The sequence below is a fragment of the Silurus aristotelis genome (assembly GCF_946808225.1).
Source record: "Silurus aristotelis genome assembly, chromosome: 12".
Taxonomy (NCBI): Eukaryota; Metazoa; Chordata; class Actinopteri; order Siluriformes; family Siluridae; genus Silurus; species Silurus aristotelis.
Genome location: NC_139585.1, coordinates 3,951,277 through 3,970,212, shown reverse-complemented (window position 1 = coordinate 3,970,212; position 18,936 = coordinate 3,951,277). Strand labels below are relative to the sequence as shown.

General features: G+C 38.8%; 1 protein-coding gene and 1 long non-coding RNA gene across 3 annotated transcripts in view; one reads left to right on the top strand and one right to left on the bottom strand.

Annotated features, from left to right (window-relative positions):
• The window catches only part of LOC310734557, an 18,906-nt gene extending 1,699 nt beyond the window's left edge, over positions 1–17,207 (top strand). Inside the window, exon 2 of the long non-coding RNA XR_014536080.1 lies at positions 17,053–17,207. This is a non-coding gene — a long non-coding RNA (uncharacterized lncRNA). The remainder of the gene's footprint in view (positions 1–17,052) is intronic.
• thrab (thyroid hormone receptor alpha b) overlaps positions 1–18,936 on the bottom strand; it is a 162,503-nt gene that overhangs the window by 18,545 nt on the left and 125,022 nt on the right. For both annotated transcript variants that reach the window (XM_083556619.1, XM_083556618.1), the window contains exons 4-6: positions 16,579–16,813; positions 6,600–6,661; positions 1,809–1,909 (exon numbers count right to left, since the gene is read on the bottom strand). In XM_083556619.1, the coding sequence (XP_083412745.1) occupies positions 1,809–1,909; positions 6,600–6,661; positions 16,579–16,634 (219 nt within the window). In that variant the 5' untranslated portion in view covers positions 16,635–16,813. The remainder of the gene's footprint in view (positions 1–1,808; positions 1,910–6,599; positions 6,662–16,578; positions 16,814–18,936) is intronic.

The following is an 18,936-nucleotide window of genomic DNA, read 5'->3' as shown; positions in this document are numbered from 1 at the left end:
TCTCTTTCTCTTCCTTTCTTTCTTACTCTCTCTCTCTCCCTCTCTCTTTCTCTCTCCCTCTCTTTCTCTCTCTCCTTCTCTCTCCTTCTCTATCCCTCTCTCTCTCTCTCTCTTTCTCTCTCTCTCTCTGTTGGTGTTCTGTTCTCTGTTGTGTGTAAGTAGTTTTCGATCCGATGCCCTTGGCCCAGTCCAGGGCTGTAAAATACTGCAGTCAACAGCTTTATCTCTCACTGACAGCTACAAGGCGACTGTTTTAACCTCACTACTGTTACACACTGCCCTCTGTAAGATTATTTCACCGGTCACTTTATTAGGAACGCATTCACAGTTATCTAATCAGCCAATCACGTGTCAGAAGTGCACTGCATAAAACATGAACTCATGCAGATACACATCATCTAAATAATGAACATTTCAGTGATCACCAGATGGAGTTTGAGTAAAATATATGTGCACACACACACACACACACACACACACACACACACACACACACACACACACACACACACACACAGCATTGCCAAAAGTATTGGAACACCGGACTTTACTAGTCATATGTGGTTCTTCCCCCAAACTTTTAGCACAAACTTTTCTGAAAAGAAAAGGAAAAGAAAGAAAGAAAGAAAGAAAGAAAGAAAGAAAGAAAGAAAGAAAGAAAGAAAGAAAGAAAGAAATGCGAAAAAAGAAAGGCGGAAAAGAAAGAAAGAAAGAAAGAAAGAAAGAAAGAAAGAAAGAAAGAAAGAAAAGAAAGAAAGAAGGCGGAAAAGAAAGAAAGAAAGAAAGAAAGAAAGAAAGGAAAGAAAGAAAGAAAGAAGAAAGAAAGAAGAAAAGAAAGAAAGAAAGAAAGAGAAAGAAAGAGAAAGAAAGAAAGAAAGTAGGAGGAAAAAGAAAGGCAGAAAAGAAAGAAAGAAAGAAAGAAAGAAAGAAAGAAGAAAGAAAGAAAGAAAAAAGAAAGAAAGAAAGAAAGAAAGAAAGAAAGAAAGGCGGAAAAAACAAAAGAAAGAAAGAAAGAAAGAAAAAAAGAAAGAAAGAAAAGAAAGAAAGAAATGCGAAAAAAAGAAAGGCGGAAAAGAAAGAAAGAAAGAAAGAAAGAAAGAAAGAAAGAAAAGAAAAGAAAGAAAGAAAAAAAGAAAGAAAGAAAGAAAAGAAAGAAAGAAAGAAAGAAAGAAAGAAAAGAAAGAAAGAAAAAATGCGGAAAAAAGGAAAGGCGGAAAAGAAAGAAATGCGGAAAAAAGGAAAGGCGGAAAAGAAAGAAAGAAAGAAAGAAAGAAAGGAAAGAAGAAGAAAGAAAGAAAGAAAGAAAGAAAGAAAGAAAGAAAGAAAGAAATGCGGAAAAAAGGAAAGGCGGAAAAGAAAGAAATGCGGAAAAAGGAAAGGCGGAAAAGAAAGAAAGAAAGAAAGAAAGAAAGAAAGAAAGAAAGAAAGAAAGAAAGAAAGAAAGAAAGAAAGAAGAATGTTCTCCTGTAAGGTGGAACTCAGAGTTGGCTTGCTTCCAGAGTGGGAGGAGCGAACAGGTTTTCTGTCAATCAGAGTCATGATGACCATATATGGGCGTCAGTGAGCTCATGTATGCAGAAGAGTTCGGTCAGTGTTCTCCTCTGAGACGGTGCATGAACAGGAACCTGAAAATGATGCAGTGGCTTCACGTGTTGTTGAGAAAAAACAGCCTTGTGATGCGAGTCCTTGTACAGAGAACATCATTAAAATCTCCACAGCGGAAACATCTTCCCAGAAGAATGGAGGTTATTTGAAAAGGAAATGGGGACTATAAAGTATATAAATGTTGTGTTTGTGTAGTCACACACCTTGCAGCCCTCGCAGGTTATGCAGCGGTAGTGGTAGCCAGTGGCTTTGTCTCCACACACCACACACGGCTCATCCTTCTCTAGATAACTCGGGATGTACCCTGAAACCACAGAAAACAGGGTGGAGTTAACACACGCGCACACACACACACACACACACACACACCACACACGTGCACACACACACACAATGCTGAATTCTAGTTTTTGTAAACACAAACTGCTTCCAATAACTGAAGCCTGAGACACTGAATATCTCGGGCAGGGTCGAGGGTAAAAACTTAAACATTTCGCTTCGTAGAAAACGTTTCAGGCGTTGAAGTAAAACAATGACGTCGTAAATGTCTGTAACGTTTACGCCACATGGGCAACCGTGTTTAGGTGAAAAGCCCGAGCTTTCAGCGATATAACCAGTGAGTGAAGAGAGACGTCTGGCTGTCTGATGGATACCGTGCAGTTACTGAAGGAAGTAAATCTAGAGAAAAGGAAGGAGGGAAGGATAGAAGGAAGGAAGGAAGGAAGAAAGGACAGCCTTTATTTGTCACATACATTACAGCACAGTAAAATTATTGTCTACACAGATCCCAGCTTGTTTAAAAGGGTTGAGGGCTACTGAGGCTTAAGGGCCTTGCTCAAGGGCCCAAGAATAGCAGCTTGGCAATACTGAGGCTTGAACTCCCAAAATCCCGATCAGTAACCCAGCGCCTTCGAAAAAACAAGAGGTAGAATAAAAGTAAATAGCCAGGGATGGAGGGAAGAAAGGAAATCCAGAGACAAAGAGGAAAAGAAGAGGAAAGGAACCTCGTGAGGAACCCACCCTCATCCTCAACATCCATTCATTAGAGCTTCATCACTGTAGAAGTTATTAACTGTTCAAAGATGGAGAGCAAAACTGTGGCAAATATCCAAACCCACTGAAGCAGAACTGTTCACAATCCTTACAGTCCAAAACATCTTCATGGTTCCTGAGTTCCACAATAACCTCATACACATTGTATGAGCAAAAGTATTGGGACACCTGCCTTTTCCAGCCACATGCAGTTTCTTCTACAAACTCGGAGGCGCACAATTGTGTAGGACGTCTTTAGCTGCGGTGGCATGAAATGTACCCTTCACTTGAACTAGTAGACTCAAACCTGCACACAGCATCACATTTATGCACAAAGCAAGCTCCATGAAGATATGCTTTCCATGGGTTGGAGTGAAAGATCTCCTGCTATAGAGCTCTTGAACACCCTTTGGAAGGATTTTTCACACTGACTGCACCCCAGTCTTCTTCACTTCACCTACATCAGTACCTTTACATCAGTACCATTACTAAATGAATCGTCACAAATATCCACAAAATCTAGTGGAACATCTTCCCAGAAGAGTGGAGGTTCTTCTAACAGGAAATAGAGACGGAATGTGGAATGGGACGTTCAGTCCTATGCTCAGGTGTCCACAAACTTTTGTAACAGTGATTGTAGGCTGTAACACGTCTCAGAGCTTTTTCAGTTCCGTTTCTCAGGTCTCCACCTTGTCTGTCTTCTTCTTCTTCTTCTTCTTCTTCCCCTCTGTCCGGGATTGACAGAACAAATTGTTCTTTCCCGTACTGCAGACGCGGGAAATGGCTTATCGACTGCTCCTAATGAAATATAACGCAGAGTACGCTCCAGCGGCGACGCACAAATCACTGGATGCTTGGAAACAATAATCAGGTGTGTATCTATGTGCACGCGTACGTGTGTGTGTTTGTGAGAGAGAGAGAGAGAGGAGAGAGAGAGAGAGAGAGAGAGAGAGAGAGAGAGTGTGTGTGTGTGTGTGTGTGCTGTGTGTGTGTGTGTGTGTGTGTGTGTGTGTGTGTGTGTGTGTGTGTGTGTGCAAAAGCCCACACAAAAAACATTAAAGCCTTTTAACCCCCACTCAGACGCAACAACACGGAGAAGACGCTACATAGAGCTCGTATAAAAAAAATCAATGCAGCAGTTACTGAGTGAATCCATAACGATCCGCACGCACACGCACACGCACACGCACGCACGCACGCACGCACAAACACACACACACACACACACACACACACACACACACACACACACACACACACACACACACACACACACACAAGCTTTTAAATAAAGACGAATGAATCAGGGGCTCAGTGAAGTTGTAAAGATGCCAGCTTAAAGCCTTCACAAGGTGTCAAACATGTATCAGGGTTTAGCTACAACATGTATATACACACACACACACATACACACACACATACACACACACACACACACACACACACACACACACAAATTCCATTGATGTGTATGAAATTAAGGCTGTCATTTCCAAATTATTTTTTCTTTCTTCCCATTTGCCTCAGTTTTTTCAAATTTTTTTCTTTTTTTTTTTACTTTGCATTTTTTCTCAAAATCACTCCACTCCATCCATCCATCCATCCATCCATCCATCCATCCATCCATCCATCCATCCATTAATTTTTTCTTTCTTTCTAACAAATTGTCTTTCTTTCTTTCTTTCTTTCTTTCTTTCTTTCTTTCTTTCTTTCTTTCTTTCTTTCTTTCTTTCTTTCTTTCTTTCCTTTTTTTATTTTGCATTGCTTTATTTTTGTCCCTCAGTTTGTTTGTTTGTTTGTTTGTTTGTTTGTTTGTTTGTTTGTTTGTTTCTTTCTTTCTTTCTTTCTTTACTTATTTATCACTTTCCTTATTCCTTCCTTTTTCTTTCTTTCTTTCTTTCTTTCTTTCTTTCTTTCTTTCTTTCTTTCTTTCTTTCTTTCTTTCTTTCTTTCTTTCTTTCTTTCTTGTGAGGTGTGAAGCGAACATATGATGTTCCTACTGAAGCAGATGTTCCTCCCCACACATGTCGGGCCCCAGTGACACGTGTAAGAGGGTCCATTCACACAGTTCCGTGTACCTGCGCTCGGGGGTCTGTCATGTCACGGCGTGTCGTTTCATACTAGAAGTCTGAATTTTATTTCAGTGTTAAGCTGTAATGTGTCTCAGTCTCAGAATTTAAAAATGAAGCCTTTTTCTCTATAGAGATTATTGTTGGACCTTTAACAGCTATATAAAAAATAGAAAACTTTGGACAAAACAAAAGGCAAAAATTAGAATATAATGTGAAATCATTAGTAAAAAAAAAAAATGTTAATTAGAAAAATGATATAATAAATCTTATAAATAGTACAAACAAAGTAAAATGTATTAAATTTTTGTTATATATTTTTTAAATAAAACAATTAAATCTTTGTAATAGTAATAAAAAAAAAACTTGTAGGAAGTTTTATTTAAATAATACCAATTATTATTGTTTTGTTATTATTATATATATTTATTATATATTGTATTATTATGTATAAATCAATAAATTGTGTATTTATTTAAAAAAAAATTCTAGAGCCTGTTGTGTTTTCCTCTCTCGCTACACTCCGTAGCATCGCCTCAGAGCAGACGTTAGCTCCTGAAGCATCTCCACTAGCAGCATGGAGTCGCCGAGCTTTTCATCTCTTTATCTGGACTACAGAAAAGCTCCCTCTGTGTGAAGAGAGATTCTTCTCCTCACCATTACATCAGCAATTAATTCAGTTCAATTTGATCAACTTTGGACATTGTCCATGAAAAGACATGAATAGATTATAAATTTACATTTATATCAGTTCTTATATGTTCATCCCTAATGAGTTATCTCGTGATTAAGCGTATTAATATTTTAATTAACATGGACAAATAAGAATGATTTATTTAAATGTATGTTTATTATTAGTGAAACCAGACTCAACATAGAGCACGAAGACAAAATATTCTTGTAAATGTTTTAAAGTAATAGTGGTGTTTTAAATGACGTAAATCGTCAGGACACCGAACAGAACTTTAGCTTTGTTTCCACACGGACGGCTTTAATTGCCGGATGTGCCGGCAGATTTCGGTGCTTGATTGAAGACTTGGCGCGTCAGTAAAACAAATGTTTACTTGTTGAAAATTAATTTTCGATGGAGTTTATTTTATGGAGTAAAGTAAGCACGTCGTGAATAAATGTGTTGCGTTTAAGGTTTAGAATTTGGCTGTTTTATATTTAATTGTTTATATTTTTTATAAAAATGCTCAAACAGAATGCGCTGCATTAATCGCGCATTAATAAAATGAGTGCAGTTACAATAAGTTTGCGTTAACATGTTATTAACACTTTCATTTTGACATCCCTAGAAGTATGTATTAATATATGCAATAATATATGTACTCCACTTTATTTTATAGTAATATATCTTATGTAATGACATATGTAATAATATATGAAAAAACATTAAATATTATATGTAATAATATACATAATAATATATGTACTCCACTATATTTTATAATAATATAATAATATATATTATGTATCAGTACATATATGTAATGATATACAGTATGTATTATATGTTATTATATATGTAATAATATATGTAATAATATATGAAATAACATTAAATAATATATGTACATCACTATATTTTATAATGATATATTTAATAATATATGTAATATGTACATCACTATATTTTATAATGATATATTTACTAATATATGTACACTATATTTTTATTACCAATAACCGTCTTTACACCTCAGGTGAAACTAGACACAAAAGGGAACTTGTCCTCATCTGGGTGACACCGAATATCCATATATTACATGGTTCAGGTTCTCAACTGCTCCCTAATAGATGCTTGAGCTGTTGGTTGTTGCTCGATCTGTTTCGACTTGGTGAGTTTAATCTTTTCTCAGAGTGGGAAAAAAGTGGCCGTGTCGTTCTTACCTGACATGCTCTTCACCGAACACTGACTATTCTTCCTCTTCCTCTTCGGGCCATTGAGCCACCTGAGAACACGCAGAGAGAGAGACAGACTGTGAGACGTACTATAAGACAAGTGGAGCAACATGAAAGACGTGTGAACACCGAACTGCTCGTGCCTCAGCACTAACGCGACAACGCTGCCACTACAAAAAAAAAGGAGGTTTACAGACTCAAAGTTGTTTCACTGCAATCTGAGGCTTTGAGATGAATTACACACACACACACACACACACACACACACACACACACACACACACACACACACACACACACACACACATGGCCCTAATGACACGACCTACACACACAGAGCGATGCAGCTCCGCTAAAGACGGTATGGCACAGATGTTATATACAGTAAATATGTGGTTTTTTTTTTTTTTTTTAATTTGGATATTAAAATCAAATAAATACATACAAATATATTCAATAAATAAATGAAATAAATAAAATATATATTGGGCCCTTGAGCAGGGCCCTTAACCCTCTGTGCTCTGTGCTAGAAGCTCCTTTTCTACTCATGATATTAATGATGATATGTTGAGTGAAAATTGAAAGATAAATCACTTTTATGACTATTTTTCAATGAGAAATAAATAAATAAATAAATAAATAAATAAATAAATAAATAAATAAATCAGCAAAAATCTGTGCTGAAATTGAACTTGTACATAAATTACAGGTTTACTGTCCTCTGACTGTTCCAAATCACTAACCTGGAGACTCTTTACAAGAGGTGACTAATAGAATATCCCTTCTATTGTTTCGATAGTTAAAGAAAACCTCACCATCTTTACAAATCCACACGTTTTTCACTGTAATACACTCGCGTTTGCTATAGAAACTGCAAGAGTACGAGTAATTGGCAGCTGCTCATATACAAAACAAGTCTCAACAAGTCTCCATTTTAGAAATGGCAATTATTTCCTTCAAAAATGCAGCCATTATGGTCGCACAAACCAGTGCACTCTTAGTGCCGGTCCCAAGCCCGAATAAATGGGGAGGGTTGCGTTAGGAAGGGCATCCAGCGTAAAAACATGTGCCAAATCAAATATGCCGATTATGAAAGACAAAGAAGCATGGAGATGTTTAGGAGAGATGCAGTGGAGTTTTTAACCAGGTTGTTCAACAGGATTCTGGAAGGTGAGATGATGCCTGAGGAATGGAGAAGGAGTGTGCTGGTACAGATCTTTAAGAACAAGGGAGATGTTGATTAGACACACCATTAAGTTATGTGGTGACCATCTGTGAGCATCAGTATGGTTTTATGCCGAGAATGTTGATAGAGAAGTATAGAGAAGGTCAGAAGGAGTTGCATTGTGTGTTTGTGGATTTAGAGAAAGCGTACGACAGGGTGGAGAGAGGTTTTGTGGTATTGTATGAGGAAGTCAGGTGTGTCAAAGAAGTATGTGAGGGTGGTGCAGGACATGTATGAGGACAGTGTGACGGCAGTGAAGTGTGCAGTAGGAACAACAGACTGGTCTAAGGTGGAGTTTGGACTGCATCAAAGATCGGCTCTGAGCACTTTCCTGTTTGCAGTGGTGATGGACAGGTTGACGGACGAGGTCAGACAGGAGTCTCCCTGGACTATGATGTTTGTGGATGATATTGTGATTTGTGGTGAGAGTAGTGAGCAGGTTGAGAAGAGCCTGGAGAGGTGGAGATATGCGCTGGAGAGAAGGGGAATAAAAGTCAGTAGGAGTAAGACAGAGTACATGTGTGTGAATAAGAGGGAGTGCAGTGGAGGGGTGCGGTTGCAGGGAGAAGAGGTGGAGAAGGTGGAGGAGTTTAGGTACCTGGGGTCAACAGTGCAAAGTAATGGAGAGAGTGTTAGAGAAGTGAAGAAAAGAGTGTAGGCAGGGTTGAGTGGGTGGAGAAGAGTGATAGCAGGAGTGATTTGTGATAGAAGAGTATCTGAGAGTGAAAGGGAAAGTTTATAGGACTGTGGTGAGACCTGAGATGATGTATGGATTTGAGACAGTGGCATTGAGTAAAAGACAGGAGGTGGACCTGGAGGTAGCAGAGCTGAAGATGTTGAGATGTTCATTAGGAGAGATGACGATGGACAGGATTAAAAATGAGTTTATTAGAGAGACAGCACATGTAGGTTGTTTTGGAGACAAGGTGAGGGAGGTGTGATTGAGATGGTTTGGACATGTGCAGAGGAGGAACATGGGGTATATGAGTAGAAGAATGCTGAGGATGGAGCAACCAGGAAAGAAGAAGAATTATTTCCTTCAAAAATATGAAACAAGAAACAAACAATCAACACAGGTTGCAATGTAAATGAATAATGGAGGAAGCAAGATTTTCTATTGAAAGCTTCAAGTGACCAAGAACTGCCACGGAGTCTGTTGTGAACTGATTTGTATTTGTTTTAATTAAGATGATGGATCATTATGTTGGTGTAAAACAAACACAAGTTTGACCTTTGACTGTTACAGAGCGCTGACACTGGAGACTCCTTCCAAAAAGATGCAAAATGCACGTCTTGTTATAGAAAACCTTACCCTACCTACACACACACACACACACACACACACACTCACAAAAATCTTAAACGAATTAAACGAATCCTGACATCTTTATGAATCCTTTTCAGAAATGCCAATAATTTCCTTTAAATGAAATCAAGCTGAGGTCCGTCTCTCTCTCCATCTTTCTCCCTTTCCATATTGAATCTCGTGTGAATCCGATACGATCTGTAACCTAGTTGCAGGTGCGATAAAAAAACGAGACGTTTACCGAAACACACGAGCTCACACTTTCTTACTTCTACTTCTACACAAAAAATTTATGAAATACTCACAAAATTATCTTTCAAATCAATAGAAGTTGAATCTGATTGGCAAGGTTGTTGACTATTTGTTAAAATGGCAATAATGCAGGATTCATTTGCATTTTCTTATTAAATATTTTATATTTTAATAATTTATTCATTACATGATGTAGAATGTATTGAATAACTATCAATAACTATATAGCTCTTAAACTGGTCAAATATATAACTTAATAATAAAAATAAAATAAAATCATATATATATATATATATATATATATATATATATATATATATATATATATAAAAGTCTATATAAAAGTATTTTAGAATAAGAATCATAAAAAAAAACTCAAATCAAATAAATGCTATAAATAATAAATAAATTAAGAAGAAGAAGAAGAGAAAGAAGAAATAAAAAAAATTCTAATAAAATTGCAATGGGACAAATTTAAATAAAATTTTTAAAAAGTTTAAAGAATGACATAAAACAAGAAAAACAAAATAAATAAATTATATATATATATATATATATATATATATATATATATATATATATATATATAAATTTAAAATATGAATAACAATAAATATATTAATAAAAACTAAGTAGCCACACTAGAATAAAAAAATTTTAATAACTAGAACTAAAAAACAAATAAAAATTATAAAAAATTATAATTATTTAGTTCCTGTTTATTTATGGTCAATAAGGTTGAGAGCAGAGCTCTATAGCAGAAGACCTTCTATTTTCTATCTGATCTTAAAGGAGCCGGCTTTGGGCACAATTGTCATGCTGTAACAAGTTTTAGGTCTCGTAGGTAAAGTGAAAAGAAAAGAAAAGTTCACGCTCCAGTACAATTTTGTGGTAACAATTTGGCGAAGAAACCCATTTGGCTGACGAAATCGGGTGTCTCAATACTTTTGTTCATAGAGTGCATAGATATTATATAAAATATAGACTGTAAAAAATGAATAAGGTTATATAAGAGTGCGAGCATCTCTCCTGAGTCCTGCTGTCGGTGGAGCAACTCTCTGAGATATTTACTGTCGCTTCTGGCTTGATTACAGTACCTGTCAATCATTTCTGACCTCACACAACCCGTCTCTCTCTCTCACACACACACACACACACACACACACACACACACACACACACACACACACAGTCTGACAGCCTGAAGCTGGATTTCACATTATAGAGGACAGAAACTGACTCAGGATGGAGCTTCATCTGTGACAGCATCACATGGAGCTTCAACATCTGAGGCGTCCCAAAGAGCGAGAGAGCATGAAGGAACAAGAGAGAGAACCTTGGAAAGAGGGAAGAGAGACCTTTTCTCCAGAATACATCATTATTATTTCACATCTAAATGGACAAGATACACGACTTTGCCATTAGTGGGGAGACCCCATGTGGGCTAATCTCTCTCTCTCTCTCTCTCTCTCTCTCTCTCTCTCTCTCTCTCTCTCTCTCTCTCTCTCTCTCTCTCTCTCTCACACACACACACACACACACACACACACACACACACACACACACACACACACGATATTACAAGAAAGAATACTTGATGCACAGTTAACAAGCCATAAAAATGTGTGCGAACATCAAAGACCTCCCTGTGTGTGTGTGTATGCCTGTGTGTGTGTGTGTGTGTGTGTGTGTGTGTGTGTGTGTGTGTGTGTGTGTGTGTGTGTGACTGATAATTCTTACCTGATGACACTGTTGGAATGTAAAATGTACATGGCTGAAGCCTAGTGCTGGAGCTTGTGAACTGGGACTGAGCCGCTCAGTCTGACACGATGAGCTCACACACACACACACACACACACACACACACACACACACATACACACACACACACACACACACACACACACACACACACACACACACAAGCACATACACACATATACACACACACACACACACGCTCTCTCTCTTGTTACGTAGGCTCTCTCTCGCTTGCCCTCCTTTCTATTTTCGGACACTTTTTGATCCACTGCACATTCTGCAATGATGCACCGGTTCTCTGATTTACTGCAGCACCAGGACACGATTTCATTATTGACATCGTGATCGATTATGTCGCGATAACATCCTCAGAAGTGTCCCACATAGAGAATCTCACTTCCCAAACTTCGCAGTTCTGCTGTAATCATAATGGTTCTGTGGCAAAATGGCCGCGGAACCGCTGAAGATGGAAGCCAGTCTGTCAGTTATGTTTCAGATCACAGCATTCGAACTCAACAGCCGAACAGGACAAGGAAAAACAAGACAAAAAAACCACATGACAAGACAGAACAAGACGAGTGAAGGTTGTGAGGGACAGTGAGGGACTGTTAGGGACTGTGAGCTATTATGAGGTGTTGTTAGAGACTGTGAGGTCATGTGACATTTGGTCTTCAACTGTGAAGGACTGTTAGGGACTCTTAGGGACTGTAAGGTGATGTTAAATGCCGTGAGGGACTTTGAGGAACTGTAGGGGACTGTGAGGAATGCTGAGGGACTGTTAGGGTATGTGAGGGACTGTTAGGAACTGTGAGGGACTGTGAGAACTGATAGGGACTATGAGAGACTGTAAGGGACTGTGAGGGACTGTGAGAAACTGTGAGGAACTGTGAGAACTGATAGGGACTATGAGAGACTGTGAGGGACTGTGAGCTATTATGAGGTGTTGTTAGAGACAGTGAAGTCTTTTGACATTCGGTTAGCAACAGTGAAGAACTATTAGGGGCACTTAGGGACTGTAAGCTAATGCTTGGTGCTTTGAGGGACTGTGAGGTGCTTTTAGGGACTGTTTGGAAATGTGAGGTCTTTTGAGGTGCTGTTAGGGACTGTGAGGGACTGTAAGGAACTGTGAGGAACTGTGAAAACTGATAGGGACTATGAGAGACTGTGAGGGACTGTTAGGAACTGTGAGGAACTGTGAGAACTGATCGGGACTATGAGCGACTGTGAGGGACTGTGAGAAACTGTGAGGAACTGTGAGAACTGATAGGGACTATGAGAGACTGTGAGGGACTGTGAGAAACTGTGAGGAACTGTGAGAACTGATAGGGACTATGAGAGACTGTGAGGGACTGTGAGAACTGTTAGGGACTGTGAGCTATTATGAGGTGTTGTTAGAGACAGTGAAGTCTTTTGACATTTAGTTAGCAACTGTGAAGAACTATTAGGGGCACTTAGGGACTGTACGGTGATGTTTGGTGCTGTGAGGAACTGTGAGGTGCTTTTAGGGACTGTTTGGGACTGTGAGGTCTTTTGAGGTGCTGTTAGGGACTGTGAGGGGCTGTAAGTAACAAAAAACATGCAAATATAGTGACTATAGCAGGGGTGGCCAACCCGTGGCTCACGAGCCGCATGCGGCTCTTTGGCTGGTTTCATGCGGCTCTTACGTTCATATCGAAGTTTGTGTTTTTTTTATGTGCGTGTTTGCTTCGCTTGAGTTCAATACGGTATTTTTAAGACTTAAATGATCTTGCCCCTACCCATACTGGGAAACTTTGCGGTATATTCATCTCACGCGCATGCGCATTTGACGAAAATACCGTATTGAACTCAAGCGAAGTGAACACGCACATAAAAAAACCACACAAACAAAGTCTGTGTTTTCTACCCTGAAACACGTGAAATCAAAGCATCGATCTGTTCTGACTGACACACGTGAAAGAATTGCTTCGAGTGGCAACAACGGAATACGAGACAGATTTAAAGGGGATTGTTCAAGGCAAGGAATGCCAAAAGTCCCACTAACATGCATAGTAAAAGAAAAACGCTATTGTAAATTATTATATTTTCGTTTGTGGACTTGGTTAAACAGAGTTTGTGTGTGTGAGGCAGTGCAGTGTTCATTGTTGAAAATGACTGTCCTGTGGTCTTAGAACTGTAGGAGTCAATTTCTGTCATTATGGCGGTGTGTGACATTTACAATAAATCTGTGTGTGTGTGTGTGTGTGTGTGTGTGTGTGTGTGTGTGTGTGTGTGTGTGTGTGTGTGTGTGTGCGCGCGCGGGTGTTAGAGGAAGGGATGGGTGAAGTTCATGTGTGCGTATGTGTATGATGTGGTTCTTTGCGGTAACACAGTAAAAAAAATGTGGCTCTCGGTCTCTGACTGGTTGGCCACCCCTGGACTATAGTGATTAGAGCAAAACTGCAACACTAAACTTGCAACTGCAACACTAGAAGTTTGTGTGTGTGTGTGTGTGTGTGTGTGTGTGTGTGTGTGTGTGTGTGTTTGTTGGAGCAGTGATTGGGAGATTGAGATGGGATTAAGACGCATGCAGAGTACAGATCAACTCACAGCATACAAACAGTAAGAAAAAAATCTGAAGCTACCACATCTTTTACTGATCCCTCGCTTCACATCTGTCTTGCTCTCTCCTTCCATCCCTGTCTCATTCTCTCTCTCTTCTCTCTCTCTCTCTCTCTCTCTCTCTCTCTCTCTCTCTCTCTCTCTCTCTCTCTCTCTCTCTCTCTTTCCATCTCTCTGTCTAATGATTGGTCCATATTTTCCTCCTTTTGTCTGGCTCTATGTCTCTCACTGAATTTCTTTCGTTGTTTTTGTCTGTCTCTTTACCACATTTTTCAAGTCTATCTTTCTCTCTCTCTTTCTCTTTTTATTTCTCTGTTCTATTTGTGCTATATTGCTCTCTTTATGTCTCTATTTTTATGTCATTGCTTCTTACTTTGTCTCTCCCTGTTTTGAAGTCCATCTCTCTCTCATTCCCTCTTATTCTCTCTCTCTCTCTCTCTCTCTCTCTCTCTCTCTCTCTCTCTCTCTCTCTCTTCTCTCTCTCTCTCTCTCTCTCTCTCTCTCTCTCTCTCTCTCTCTCTCTCTCTCCCCATCCCCCCCCCCCCGCCCCCCGCTTTTATAAGCAGCTTATTTTAGCTCCAGTCTAAATGTGTGTTGGCGTACGCTGTCGTCCACGTGCTCCTCCTCTACAGAGAGTAGCAAACAGATGGAAAGAAATCATGTGTGTGTGTGTGTGTGTGTGTGTGTGTGTGTGTGTGTGTGTGTGTGTGTGTGTGTGTGTGTGTGTGTGTGTGTGTGTGTGGGCATGTGATGTTAGATAAGGCGCTGCCACTCAAATCTCTACACATTCCATAATTTAGCTATAAACTCCATTCCTGTGACTTCTACATGTATCTATGCTTTAAGGTCATGAGAGGGGGTTAGAGGTTCTATAAGGAACTATGCTACAAATGACTATGAAATAATGTAAGGGCTATGAGGTAATGTGAGGGACTGTGAGGTAATGTATGGGACTGTGAGGTAATGTATGGGACTGTGAGGTAATGTGAGGGACTGTGAGGTAATGTGAAGGACTGTGAGGTAATGTGAAGGACAGTGAGGTAATGTATGGGACTGTGAGGTAATGTATGGGACTGTGAGGTAATGTAAGGGACTGTGAGGTAATGTGAGGGACTGTAAGGTAATGTTTATGATGGTGAGGTAATGTTTGGGACTGTGAGGTAATGTGAGGGACTGTAAGGTAATGTTTATGATGGTGAGGTAATGTTTGGGACTGTGAGGTAATGTGAAGAACTGTGAGGTAATGTTTATGATGGTGAGGTAATGTTTGGGACTGTAAGGCAATGTGAGGGACTGTAAGGTAATGTTTATGATGGTGAGGTAATGTTTGGGACTGTGAGGTAATGTGAAGAACTGTGAGGTAATGTGAAGGACAGTGAGGTAATGTATGGGACTGTAAGGTAATGTGAAGGACTATGAGGTAATGTATGGGACTGTAAGGTAATGTGAAGGACTATGAGGTAATGTGACAGACTGTGAGGTAATGTGAGGGACTGTGAGGTAATGTATGGGACTTTGAGGTAATGTAAGGGAATGTAAGATAAAGTGAGGGACTGTAAAATAATGTTTATGATGGTAAGGTAATGTTTGGGACGGTGAGGTAATGTAAGGGACTGTGAGGTAATGTGAGGGAATGTAAGGTAATGTTTATGATGGTGAGGTAATGTTTGGGACTGTGAGGTAATGTGAGGGACTGTAAGGTAATGTTTATTACATTTACTACATAATTCCATACGAGTTCTTTCATAGTTTCACAGTCTTTACTATTAATGTTCAATGTTGAAAATAATAAAAAATAAAAAAAAGTCTCGGTTACAACTGTATAACTTTTGTGTATTTTTCTTGTGTAACATACAGTCATTGAGTTCTCTGACCCTTACATGCATTATCATGCAATATGATTTGTTTTCCTCTTACTCTTAATGTTCAATCTGTAATCTATCTGTCTCACATTAATGAACCAAACCTCAGTTCATGATCAAATGAACAGAATAAGGGTTGGAGATCAAATTAAGGGTGGAGTCAAAAATTTAAATATATTACATTATTAAGTGGTGAATGTAATCAGAGATGGCAAAAGTACACACATCCTTCACTCAAGTAGAAGTACAGCTACTCATTGAGAAGAAAAGAATATTGATCTTGCCATCAAATAGATTGAAACTAAATTAAAGATCCTGGTTTAAAAATGTAAGAAGTAGAAAGTACATATATTCGTGTAAAAAATCTAATGAGTGAAAATGAGAGCAAATTACACACAAAGAAGGTACAATGCTCTCTTTTTCTTTAGCCAACACTGATAATTTTCCAATAATGTTTTTTATTTATATATAATAATTTTGTATATAATGTTATACAGTGTACAATAATAATGTTATATTACAAAGATTTTATAATATTTTCTTTAACTCTTCAACATAAATATTTTATTAAATATTATTTAAAGCACTGCAAATATAAATATAATGAATAATAACGATGACAATATAAACAATAATAATAAAGAGGAGGAGGCAGAGTGTTGGGAAAAAGGAGAAGTACACATTGCTTTGATGAATAGATTCTGAATTAAAATAGGACTTAAAAACCGTCACATGCATTAAATAGTGTGCTTTATGGTTACAGTGGATTAAAGAGTGAATTATGCATTGACCGATGAGAGCCAGAGTCAATCAGAACCAATGAGAATCAATCAGAACCAACGAGTCAGTCAGATCCAATCAGATGCAGTCAGAGCCAAGGTGAGTCAATCAGGGTCAGTCATAGCCAATCAGAATCAGCCAAAGACAGTCAGAGCCAATCAGAACTGCAGAAACTATCAGGAAGAGGAACCAGCGACTCACCGTTTCTCTTCTTTCTCTGATTGGTTAAGATCCTGCTCCTTGGGCATGTGTTCCATTCACCTTAATTCCATCCAGCAGCCAATCATGTGAGACTGAGGCGGGCCCCACCTGTGGGCGAGTGCCTGTCATTCGCGTCGCTGAGTCAGGTGGACATCCCACAGCTCTGAGGAGCCACGTTCACCGACCAATCCCAGTGTTCGCTCCAACACAGATGGCCAATACCATAAGACACAACCTGGAACATAAAAAAGACACAAGGGTCAGAATGCTGAGGTGAGGAAAGTCTTACCATCACACAACTTCCTGTCATTGTACATCATCATCATCATCATCATCATCATCCTGTCATTATACATCATCCTTTCATCACACATCATCCTGTCACAAGAAGAGAAAGAAGAAGAAAAAGAAGAAGGAGGTAATGATGATTATGATGGTAATAAAAATATAATAATAAATTGTCAAGAAAGAAAGAAAGAAAGAAAGAAAGCAAGAAAGAAAGAAAGAAAGAAAGAAAGAAGGAAAGAAAGAAAGAAAGAAAGAAAGAAAGAAAGAAAGAAAGAAAGAAAGAAAGAAAGAAAGAAAGAAAGAAAGAAAGAAAGAAAGAAAGAAAGAAAGAAAGAAAGAAAGAAAAATTAAGCAGTGTTTATAACATGAGACTGCGGCTTTGTGAGGAAGTGTTTTAGTCAGCCAAGTGTTAGAACATGAGCTGGAGCTCAACTACAAATGCTGTATCGAGGTCAAAAACAGCAGACACACACACACACGCGCACACACACACACACGCATTTAGTCGCACTCACACGTACAGTAAAACACATACTGAAAGCTCATTTATTTCAGCTGTAGGAGTTCTCGCTAGTCGAGGCTCACAGTCGGACGGCTGATCCTTCCAGCTGTAGGCTGTAATGTTCTTTACCCTGAAAGCATCCAGACTCTAATGATGCATGTGTTACTGAAACGCAGAGCAAAGCAGCAAACTGGTGCATTCCTGCTAACGCTAATGTCCACTGCGCTAATGTATACATCATGTTTTCATCAGCCAGATTTTACACAAACATCTGCAGAATTAATAAAGCAGGTGAAAAAGTCAGATGATGGTGATGGGAAAAAAAGATGAGAGAAGAAGAAGAAAGATTAGGAAAAAAGACGAAAAAGAAGACAAAAACAAAGAACAAGCATAAGAATAAAAAAATAAAATAAAAATAATTATATACAGTAACAGGAACACAGACAGACAGACAGACAGACAGACAGACAGACAGACAGACAGACAGACAGACAGGCAGACAGACAGACAGATTTGACATGTTTCCTCTCTACATGCAGTTGTCTGGCTGCAGCTTTGTTCCATCTGTATTTCTGGCCCTGACGTGTAAGGCATGTGAGGTGTGTGAGCCACGTGAGGCGTGTGAGATGCACTTACACGTGTAACGCCGCCTGTCAGCTCAGCTGTATGCGCTGTCAGCTTTGTTTATGCTCAGGGAAACATTAAGCAGTATGCTGTTCAGGTTTTGAAGCAAAAAAGCAACTTAAGTAGACAAACAAACTGAGTTGTTCAGGTTCCTCATGAATTCCATGTGTACAGCTCTTCAGTTTCAGGCTGCACTGGTATTTATATGCTTCAATCTATATATCTCTCAAATGCAATATATCCCATTTCAATGATACTACAATATTTATTCTATTGGTTTATTCCAAAATTGCTGCAATTCCCAGAACTTGTTCGGCCTAGAGGCGCTCAATTATCAAAAGTGACACAAACCGAGACTCAAGACCAAGAAATTATTTTACTTATTGCAACAGTATTATTGTTTTAAAAAATACCAATCAGTCTAAATAATCACAGCGCAGAATTGCAATCAGAACCAAGTTGTACTCTTATGTAATCTGGGATCAACAAAGAAAACCATGTATCTGATGTTGTAACATACCACTAAATGGATATTAAAAGAGCAGGATGTCAAAAGCATCATCCATTCATTAATCTTCAGTAGCCCTCATTGTACACAGGGTCATTGGAGAGCCTATGCCAGGGAAGCTCAAGGAACAAAGCTGGGGAGACCTTGGACCAGGTGTCAACTCAACAATTACAAACACATTCAAATAACCGTTCCACACACTACAGACCATTTGCAAACCCTAATATAACTACAACTCGTGTGTTTGAACTGAGGGAGGAAACCAGAGTATTTGGAGAAACCCCCCAAAGCACTTGCGAACTCTGAACACAGATCGCAGATGAAGGACTAAACCCTCCAATACTGGAAGCTTTTTAAATGACCAATTATCAGGCAGAGTTTATTAGTCAAAACTACTAGCCAGTCTTTTTTACCCAGAACTACTACCAAGTCCCTC